This window comes from Pelecanus crispus, chromosome 7, assembly GCF_030463565.1.
Source record: "Pelecanus crispus isolate bPelCri1 chromosome 7, bPelCri1.pri, whole genome shotgun sequence".
Classification (NCBI taxonomy): Eukaryota; Metazoa; Chordata; class Aves; order Pelecaniformes; family Pelecanidae; genus Pelecanus; species Pelecanus crispus.
This window is the reverse complement of record NC_134649.1, coordinates 35,287,350-35,298,893: the sequence shown is the minus strand read 5'-3', so window position 1 is coordinate 35,298,893 and position 11,544 is coordinate 35,287,350. Positions and strand designations below refer to the sequence as shown.

The following is an 11,544-nucleotide window of genomic DNA, read 5'->3' as shown; positions in this document are numbered from 1 at the left end:
ACCAAACCAAACCAAACCAAACCAAACCAAACCAAACCAAACCAAACCAAACCAAACCAAACCAAACCAAACCAAACCAAACCAAACCAAACCAAACCAAACCAAACCAAACCAAACCAAACCAAACCAAACCAAACCAGGTAAAAACCTCTTTACCTTTGCATCCTCCTCTGCTGCATCACAGGAAATTGCCAAACCTTCTTGCCAAGAAATAATCCTTCAATATTCTCCACCTGTAAAAGACAACCCCCCACCTTCAGCTGGGATAAACTTTGAATTAGCCATGTGAGAATCAGCTGTGTGAAATTCTGAGTTCAGACCTATCCCCTGCATACTTTTTTCTTTTTTTTTTTTAACAGAGCAAACTGTACTCCATGGTTGGTTTTTCATTTTTCAGAGGTTTGAGGATTAGTATAGTCTATTACAAGTTTTCCCAGAGAAGAGGAAGAGATGTACGCTTATTCCCTGAGGGGAAAAAAAAATACTTTTGCATATGAGATTGTACATCAAATTGTGAATATAGTTGTATGTGGAAGACTTTTAACGTTTATCAGGAACCTGCACCTAATTTTCTTACAGAGTTGGGCCTTAAGAGCTCATGTGTGCTTTCACAAACTGTAAGGGCTTATATTGCAAAATATTGGATAACTATGAAACTTGAATGTATGAAAATCAAGGTTAACAATTTTTGAAAAATTAGATTTCACAAACGTAATACAGTGTTCAATATATTTCCTGGAGGAAACTTGCATATCTCTTTCAGATGGGCAGTGCATTACAGTGTAACAGCCTCTGGATAGGCTGCTGTCTAGAATCCAAGGCAACTGCTTAGACAGAAGCCATGGGCCAGGGAGAAATACTTTTTACAGCCCAAGGGTATCCATTTTCACTAACTCTTTATACCAAGGGAAATGGTTTCAAGGAGAGAGAGTAAGAGAAACACATTTCAGACTGGCCAGCAGCATCGGTACCTATGACACACGGGCTGTGAAAATGTTGCATTTAGTCCCGGTACCTGAACATGTGTGACACAGAGCTAAACCTGTGTTGCTTGCAAGGCTCACGGGGTTTTCTGAAGGTAAAACAACCTGCCATTCCTACTCAGCCTAAGGATCTCGTGGTGTTAGATTGTAACTGCCCTCAGAGCACTCCTGCAGGATCTGGTTTTAGTAATAAGGTAGAAGGCCACAGATGAACAGATTTTGCCTTTGCCTGTATTAGGAGACATACCTCAAAACCCAGCAGTTTTGCACCTTAGGGTTAGCTGAAAATGAGTTTCACTGTTACACATGTGTTTTGTAGAGGTGTTGTCCAAGATTTGGTCTGGCAGAAGCTACAGTGGGCATACTTATCATTTCCATTGTTGTGAATTGACTATGCAGTATCACTGACTGCCACAAACTTACACCGAAGTTTATGAAATTGTTGTTTTTATTAAATTCTTAAATTCTTACCTACTAGAGGCAGACGAAGAGAGACTACAAGGTAAGCAAAGGTTTCCATCCTTTATGGTTTTGGCAAATACTTGAAAATCTGCTTCATGTATCTATCTCGGGAACCAGAAGCAAATATAATACAAAATTATGTATACCACTTGACTGGTGCATAGACTGCATTAAAATAATACAGCATGTTTCACAGTAAATGTTTATTGGTTTTACTGGCATTGTTGTTAACCTTTCAGATAGTGAGAATGGGTAAAGTATACCAGTTTTACCTGAAAATGACTGACATTTTAGAGGGCATACATTGTATTAATGATTACATCTTAATTAGGATTTTTGTTTGTTTGTTTTTCTAGGGTAATACACTGGATTTTTGTTAGAAATTCTGCAAGAATTATACAATCAGTAAAGATGTCATACATAGTGAAAGGAGTTAAATGTTGCAGTCCTGTGAATCAGATGCACAAAGTAACAGGAACTCTGTTTAAAGCACACATATTAAAGAACATATTAGGCATCAATGAACAACAACGCAAAATTTCACGTACATCATCTCAACTTAGTTCTGAAAAGGCAAACTCTTATAATTATGTCATTGTTGGAGCTGGATCAGCAGGGTGTGTATTAGCCAACAGGTTGACTGAAGACCCTCTCAGTACCGTACTACTTTTGGAAGCAGGCCCTAAAGATACCCTTTTAGGTAGCAAAAGACTGATGTGGAAGATTCATATGCCTGCTGCATTAACTTACAACCTCTGTGATGAGAAATACAACTGGTATTACCACACAACATCACAAAAGCATATGGATAACCGAATTATGTACTGGCCCCGTGGAAGAGTGTGGGGTGGCTCCTCTTCTCTCAATGCTATGGTATACATTCGTGGACATGCAGAAGATTATAATCGATGGAGCAGGGAAGGGGCTATAGGATGGGACTATGAACATTGCTTGCCCTATTTTAAGAAGGCACAGACACATGAGCTCGGGCCAGATCAGTACAGAGGTGGAAATGGACCCCTGCATGTGTCAAGAGGGAAAACAAACCATCCTCTCCATCATGCGTTCCTGGAGGCAACCCAGCAAGCTGGGTATCCCTTCACAGATGATATGAATGGCTATCAGCAAGAAGGATTTGGCTGGATGGACATGACTGTACACCAAGGTAAATCATAAGGGGTCCTTAAGTAATTTGTGTTTCTGATGCACCAGTGGTACTTCTGAAAGCATTTTGGAATATGGACATGTAATTTACACTGCCATTTGGTTGTTTAGATTACTGAACAGCTATGGCACTCTGTATTTATACCCTCTCCCTTTCACAGCAGCTTGCTGCCAGTCTAGGGTGTATTTAATTGAAAACTGAATTGGCATGCAAGTCTTGATTCATACTTAATTTTGGGAAGGAGAGCAGGTTTTCAGAATGTCATTGTGAAATTTGTTATGTTAAAATAAAATCTTTAGTTATTATATCAAATCACATTTGCTTTGAGCTCTATAAACTCTGTAAACATCCTGATGGTTATTAGCCAAAATCTTGAAGAATACTGAGCATGACTATTTTGGCATTTAAATGTACATTGTAGGTCAAAGATGGAGCACAGCTAGTGCCTACCTTCACCCAGCCATATCACGCCCAAATTTGTCAGTCACAGAGAAGACACTTGTAACAAAAATCTTGTTTCAAGGAACAAAATCCATTGGTGTTGAGTATGTGAAAAATGGGCAAACGAAAAAGGTAAGAGATTTTTATTTTCCGGTCTGAAAGGTATGAGTCAAAGCAGAAGTAAATTTTTTTTTAAAACCAAACTTTTATTAAAAGTGGCACTTTACTATGCAAAATGTCTGCTTTTCAGATGCTATGTTGTCTCTTCCAGTATATGAGTCCTTGTCAGTTATTTTACAGTAGGTGGTATTTCAGCTGTATCAATTTAGAGCTTAACATCTCCGTTGTATTTCCATCTCTCGGTAGTGAGGGGACAAGCCATAACTTGACGTTTTGCAAAAGTGTTGTGTAAGGTTTCTGGCTGGAACCTGTGGTGCAATCATGCACTGACTCAGAGTATTGACTAGTGTGCTGAAATGCTGATGTTTCTGAAAAACAATTCTGAAAATGCTGTTCTGGCATAGGAAAACCTGTAAAAGCTAGATATTGAAAGCTGAGTGGCTCAAGGGATAAATAATGAGTCATTCACTTCTACTTTGCTATTATGTATTGAGTTTTGGGATTGTGATGATGAAACATAATGAAGAAACATGCCTTATGGTTGTTTGTGGAATGAATATTTTTCAGTCTCAGTCCAGCTTCCACCGAACATGTGATCATGTGGAAGGAAGGCTGAATTGCCATTACAACTTAACTGTGGATAAACAGTTCACTTTATGCAGCTTTCAATCTATCAATTTCTATAAGACCTAAAACATTCTCACTTCCCTTAACTCTTTACTATTACAGCTGATTATGGAGTATGTAACTAGGAAATTGCCTAAAAGAGATTTGTATGTTAATAACTTGAGATATTTAGTCACAAACAATTATAAAACAATTAAAAAGTGTAACAGTAATATCCTAAAGAGAGGAGAGTACAAATTTTGATGGTTTGAGTTCAGTAAGGCTTACAAGACTCAACAGACAAGTGTTCTGTGACTGAACACCTGCTAAAAGCTAAAATACAATGTAAAGAAACTGTTCTTTCATTTTCTAATGCACAGAACAAATCTGTTGTTTTCTAAGTGGATTGGTAATGATAATAATTTTAACAATGTAAAACAAAAGTTGCAGAAAATTTAATTGATTTCATGAGCTATTAAATGTCTGTGGAAGCAGTGTCTCTACTTGCTGGTCTTGTGCCCTTATCAAGATTAATTTTGTTGAAGTCTTGGAAAGCTAATTACATATGATCAAAGACTTTCTGAATACTGGACCACTTTAATTGCAAAATTCTTTAATTGCTATGAATTTTTATACGTATTAATACATGTATGAATGAAACATAGTAAATGATATATATTTATAGCATATATCATAAGTACAACTTCAAAGTATTTCCCTTCCTGTTTTTTTCCCCCCAACATCAAAATTGCAGGACTTGTCTGCTTTTACTTTCTGGAAAATTTTGTACCTAATTCAGTGTGTCTACAAAGGATATCTTATATGTCAACAGGCAACATACATGTGATGAGGGAGGATGGAGCGCATCCAAAGTGTGTGTGTTCATGAGCCATCTCATTGGAACAGAAAGGGATAGTTTGAACAATGTTGGGTTCACCCATATCATCCTCTTTCAAAGAGTAAAGGGAAAAGAAGGAGGGTATCAATATTTTCTCTTTTAACAGTGAAAAGCACTGAGGGGAGTAGTTCTGATCCTAAATTTAAGGGATGTGGCAACAGGGAAGAAGTGGCCCCAGATACAAATGACAGAGAAGGATTTTGGTATTGCTAAATGAGAATATTTTGGGGCAGAAATCCTTGGAAAGAAGCTGTGCAAAAAATACTTGCAGAGAAGGTTCTAGAAAAAGAACTATGCAGCACAGAAAACCGAGTCAAAGGCAGAGGTATAGTTTAGCAGCCTATATCATGCCCAGCTCAGGACTCAGCCTCCAACTGTTTGATGAAAAGTCTGTAAGCAAACCAGAATTATATATATGCCTGCAGCCAGTTTTCTCAGTAGTGCTTTAGTGGTTGAGGGACTTCTGAGGTCTACAATGAGCTAAGAAACCAAACATTAGTCTTGTTTGAATTAAGAAAATAAGCTCTTGAGAATTTTTTGAGCTAGCATATCTGTGAATTCAAAATCTTCATTAGGAGTTTCAGTTTTAATTTACAAACCTTTATTGAAAATGGAAGAGGCGCTTAGCTGACTGATCTGAGTGTCATAGGTAGTTTTTTTCCTGGCACGTAGCACAGGAGTTTATTGGCAGCCACGGTACTGGCTGGGCTGAATGTTTGTGTGCCATACAGTTTGAACGGATTGTAAACACAGAAATACAGACATGATCAAAGTGAAAGCTTGATAATTTCTCTCTGCGGAAACTTCTGGCAAGATAGGAATACATTCAGAATGAGAAAAATGTGAGGGGAGGGTGTCTAGTCTGGATCAGAATAGCATATCTGAACAGAAGCTTTTGACATGTTGCTTGCATTCAGATCAGGCTTGATAAGACTTTTGCACTCATTTCTTTTTAGGCTTTTGCCAGTAAAGAGGTTATTTTAAGTGGAGGTGCCATAAATTCTCCACAGCTGCTTATGTTGTCTGGGATCGGCAATGCAGATGATCTAAAAAAACTGGGGATCCCTGTTGTTTGCCATCTTCCTGGTAATTCTATTATTTCTTTTAACCTTACATCTTCCTATGGATGCAATTCAAAGACCATTAAATGAAATGAATCCATGACATTCAGTTGTCTTTATGTCAGGTTGTGTGGACAGGAATGTAAGTGTTACAAATCAGTGGAAATGTATTGATTTTAGAACTGAGCAATAAACTCCTACACTTTCTTCACTACATTTGATAGCAAAAAATGCCTTTCTGAAAAATGCCACTGAGTACTTCTAAAGCAGCATACTTATCATTTAGAATTTTGAAAGAGTTTTGATCCACAACAGATTGTATAAACTCCCACTGTCATCTATATTCAAAGATAGAAGGAATAACACGAACTTTTCCTTAAAACCAGAAAAGCCAGGACTGCATTTAGAAGTCATATCTGGCAATTCTAGAACAAGTGATATGTCTGTCATTTAACTTTCTATTTTCATTCTAGTTATGCTATGTTTATGTAAAACCTTATTGTGACATGAGCAAAAGGCTGATATGACTCATGGTCTTGGTCTTAGTCATCACTGCCCTTTTAAGAGGTTAGTTAGTTCCCATTTATGCTGTTTTCTGGTTGCAAATGTTGTGTGTAATTGCTCTGTGTGAAGTAACTTTTCCCTTTCTTCTCCCTCCTCCCCCTCAAGGAGTAGGCCAGAACCTTCAAGATCATTTAGAAGTGTATGTCCAGCAAAAGTGCACCAAACACATTACTCTATATAATGCACAAAGGCCGGTTAACATGGTGAGGATTGGTCTAGAATGGCTTTGGAAGTTTACAGGTATGAAACAAAGTATGCAAGCATTCTACAGTTGATTGATTTTATCAGCTTTTCATCCATGAATTTCAAAGTCTGGGAGCGTTGATGTATAATTTTTTTAAATGTTCTGGGAAATAACTGGAGCTTGCAAATGGACTTGAACTATTTCTTTTTTTCTAAATCAGAATATTTTAAAACAGTTAGGTAACAATGGAGGGTTTTATACACTTTTTAAACATTTTTGTATCTCATTTTAAGAAAAATTCTACATTTAAAAATCTTGGTTCTACTGAGAAAAGCTGTTGTAAAAAAAAGAAGAAAAAATTCTATTTGAAATAGATACCGTGTCAATAAAAACATATTGTTGAACTGAATTAAGTTTTCTATATAATTGACCCAAAAGAATTAGTTTGTAGTTTGATCAGAACCCTTCAGGCTTGCATGTAAATCAGAAGTGACTTTCGTTAAAATGACACACTCATTTTACAGTAACCCAGCTGTAAGTTGTACCTTAAAAAGAATCTGCAAAAGTAATCATTGAAATCAGTAAAATAGTTTGGCCACTTGCGGAATTATTATGTTAGTATTTGACAACTTACGCTGGGTATATGTGGCTTTTTACCATGCAAGTAAATATTGAGGGCTAACTTATGATTTTAAAGGGATGTGAAAATAACATAATATGAGGGGCACTGCAGGCTCTTCATCTTTCCCTTTCAGGGTAGATACTGTGGACAGCTCTGCCTATTACATGTGACTGATGGGGTAACTATACTGCCTGTCATGGAGCAGTAATATCAGGATGCTGCAGTCAGTTCCCCCCACACCTGTTAGGATCCTGGGACCAAATCTGCCCTGGAGTTAGACCCTAGGCCTACCAGTTACAGTGAGATAACTGTAACATCCCACTCTCAAATGAGTGGGATTTCCAAAGATATGCATATTTACATTTATCTAGTGATTAAAAAGCAGATGGAAGTGATGCATATTACTTACATTACAAGCTGTTCATAATGGATTTGCGTTCCTTGCAATTGCCACTGTATATATAAATTATTCATAATAGTGAAACCAAGGGTTAAGAAGTGGATTTCTTGCTTTTCTGAGGTCTTTTAATGGCATTTTCTCTCTAATTTACACTCTCTAGGTGAGGGAGCCACTGCCCACTTAGAATCTGGTGGTTTTATCCGAAGTGAACCGGGGGTTCCTCACCCCGACATTCAGTTCCACTTTCTCCCTTCTCAGGTGATTGATCATGGTCGGGTTGCTTCCACAATGGAAGCTTACCAGGTGAGTTGTTGAAGAACATATTCCAGTAATGTTCTGTAGCGATTAGCAAGGAGGTTTATCCTCTATTATAAATATCGATAATTTGGCTATATACTGAAAAATACTTTGGTTCAGTATAATACAAAAGAGCTGGCTTAACCTCCTACATTGGGGAAAAAACATGAGCTTGTTAGTTGATATTGCTACCAAAATTATGTTACTTTTTATCTCTGGGAAAGTAGGCAAGTATTTGCACTGCTGAGGTGCCACAGAGCTATTGATTAGGATACCATTGTGCTAGATGCTGTATGAAACTAAAACAGGGCATTACCTGTTCCACTGCAGTTCAGACAGAGGTTTAAGTGGGAATGTATGAGGCCGCTCATTTATTCATTGGCACAAAGCCAAGCCCTGATTTAGACTATCATCTTGATCCAAAAGTCTGCTAATGCTGGGGAACTGTCACTGAATGTAGATGTTTCTTCTTGCTAATCTCTTTTCTTCAGTGATGATAGTAATTTGGTCTCATTGCTGATTGTATTAGAATGCTCTGCTACTGCTAAATTGGAATGGTTGTATTTTAAATTAAAGTTAACAGCTGGGAGTTGATGACAGGTATATTCCCTTCCCCTTATGGAATATCATATTTACAACAAATTTATATAAAATGGAAAAATGTTCAATGGCATTTTCCATTATCTTCCTTTAATGTTTACATGTGCTTAATTTGTAAAGACTGTCCAACTTGCAAAAAAAATCATACTAAATTTGGAAATATGTCTGGTGGGATTGTGTCATGAGTATAGCATGGGTGTTGCAGGTCCACGTGGGACCCATGAGGAGCACAAGTGTGGGCTCGCTAAAGCTGAAGAATACAGACCCAAATGACCATCCTATCATTGAGCCAAACTACATGTCAACAGGTAAATGCAGCCTCTCCTTGCTCTGATGTCAGCTTACTTCGTGCCTGTTTCAGTAGCAGATTTTGTATCTGCTCAACTCCAGTTCAGAAGTGCTGGTTGGTGCATTGTTGTTTATTTCTCATTTATAAAAGTCAGTTAGTATCAAAAGAGGCCATTGTGCAAAGCACTGTATAAATGAAAAAGAATTCCCTGTTGGGGATGCAGTCAGGGTTCTTAGTGCATCATGCTGTTCATTTCATCCCCTCCTCTGCTGGTGAAGGAATGGATCTTGTTTGCTTCTTTGTGCTGAGACTGGTGTCCTGGTTTCAGCTGTGATAGAGTTCATTTTCTTCCTAGTAGCTGGTGTAGTGCTGTCTTTTGGATTTAGTATGAGAAGAATGCTGATAACACACTGATGTTTTTAGTTGTTGCTGAGTAGTGCTTATGCTAGTCAAGGACTTCTCAGCTTCCCATGCTCTGCCAGGTGCACAAGAAACTGGGAGGGGACACAGCCAGGACAGCTGACCCAAACTGGCCAAAGGGCTATTCCATACCATATGGCGTCATGCTCAGTATAGAAACTGGGGGGAGTTGGCTGGGGGGCAGCGATTGCTGCTCGCGGACTGGCTGGGCATCAGTCATAGGGTGGTGAGCAATTGCATTGTGCATCACTTGTTTTGTATATTCTTTTATTATTATTACTACTACTACTACTTTGTCTTCCTCTGCTGTCCTATTAACCTGCCTTCATCTCAACCCACAAAATTTACTTTTTTTTTTTTTTTTTCGTCCCTGATTCTGTCCCCCATCCCACCGGGGCAGGGAGGGTGAGCAAGCAGCTGTGTGGCCCTTAGTTGCCACCTGGGGTTAAACAACGACACTTGGCTAGACAGTGGGTGTAGCGAAATAAAGAGCAATTCTTCATAGCTGACCTATTCCCTTTTGGGATTGTGCAATATAAGTGAAAGTTTTGTTCACGGTGAATTAAATATCTGTGACTTTGAAAAATGTCCTACTTTATAATGGCTTTCAGCAGTAAGTGAGATACTTTCCCTCCAAGCCTTTTTTCTTTGATGCTATTTTTACTGTTATGCGGTCTGTCTTTACTACTAAGTTAAGGGCGTACTTACAGTTTTCTTATTTTCTCTCCATACAGAAAGAGATATTTGGGAATTCCGCCAGTGTGTCAAGTTGGCCAGAGAGATCTTTGCTCAGAAAGCATTTGAAAACTTTCGCGGGCCTGAAATTCAACCAGGAAGCCATGTTCAGTCTGACAAAGAAATAGATGCTTTCATAAGGCAGAAGGCTGATAGTGCTTATCATCCTTCCTGCACCTGTAAAATGGGTCAGCTTTCAGATAGCACTGCTGTAGTTGATCCCCAAACAAAAGTAATTGGTGTTGAAAACTTGAGAGTAGTAGATGCTTCAATAATGCCCAGTGTTGTCAGTGGAAATTTGAATGCCCCAACAATTATGATAGCAGAGAAAGCTGCAGATATAATTAAGGGCCTCCCGTCACTTCAGGAGAAAAATGTTCCTGTATATAAGCCCAAAACCTTGGAAACACAGAGATAGACAAATGTTCTCATACTTTCACATCTTTTGGTACTTAGGCTTTCATCAGCATGTTGGTATCTCATACTGAACATGCCAACAAAATAAATACCATGCAAAACAACATATCCTATTAAAATAACTGTTAATTTGAACCATTCTCTTACATTAGACTACATTTTTTTTTAATCAGTTGCCTTAAGCTGCTGATTTTGGTTAAATATGACCTCTTGTGGTACAATTCAGATTTTTTTGTTGAAAAGAAGCTGTTTCTAAATGACAAGACAGTTGTGCACATAAGCCAGAAATACTGTGTGATTGCATGAGGAATGGAACAGATAACGCGCTATTTTGAAAATCATTATGGTATGCCTTGTTATTTAAAGGAAGGATTTTAATTGCTGTGAGAGTGTTGCCCAAGACAACAGCTAGTCAGTAATCCCTACATCCTGCAAAGAATGGTTAAGTAAATGTAAGCATTTATGCAATTTCATATTCACAGGCCAAAGTAGTTCATGTCAGAATTCATAGGAGAGGGAGGAACCTGCATGTGTTTGGAATTTGTCAAATGTGGTTTTTTTATGAGAGGAATGCACAGTTTACAAATCCTTACTGCAAGTTAGACTTCACCGTACTTAGCAGTACTTAACTGTACAGTGTTCAGAAAGAAGACATACATTGTATTTATCAGAAACTTATTTTTCTAAAAAAATGCAGAACAGGAGCTGATATTTATAAAAATATACTGGAAAACTGGAATTTCTCCTTTTTTCACAAGGAGCTTAGTAGAATTCAGTTAAAAATTTAAGTCGATTTAGTTATACCACTTTATCATGTAGCACAGTAAGAGGTCTGCACATCTGCTCAAAGATGAGTGTTTGCAAAAGATATTTCTCAGCAAATATTCTGAATGCTGCCTTACTATCACTCAAATTTTATAAAAATACTACAGCCAAGCTAGATTTAAAATGAAAGGTTACTCAAAATAACTGCATAAGGTCAGATATTGATATATGGGAAGAGATCTTTTTAAATTAGAAGGCAAGCAACTTATTCAGTGAACCAATGCTATATTTTAGTTAGGACTTAAATCTTTGGTTTACTATCTTCAGATGTGTAAAGCAAGATACATGATCTTTCATGGCTGTTTTCTGTGTCAATCTAACTTTCAGGTACTGATTTTTAAAAAAAACCAAACCTAAAGAAACTGAACTCATTGAATGAAATTGAATCCATCAAGTTGTTTGGATTTATTAAGTACTCCAAATTAACTTCTGACTAAGCAGCTGTCAAATCATAA

The 11,544-nt window shown here is 37.7% G+C and overlaps 1 protein-coding gene across 1 annotated transcript; it reads left to right on the top strand.

The window, feature by feature from the left end:
• The first annotated feature begins 1,856 nt into the window (after positions 1-1,856).
• CHDH (choline dehydrogenase) lies at positions 1,857-10,265 on the top strand. The gene is made up of 7 exons (XM_009485349.2): positions 1,857-2,610; positions 3,032-3,183; positions 5,632-5,761; positions 6,406-6,540; positions 7,667-7,809; positions 8,609-8,711; positions 9,847-10,265. Exons 1-7 carry the CDS (start codon positions 1,857-1,859, stop codon positions 10,263-10,265), a joined length of 1,836 nt encoding a protein of 611 aa, XP_009483624.1.
• Positions 10,266-11,544: the final 1,279 nt, after the last annotated feature.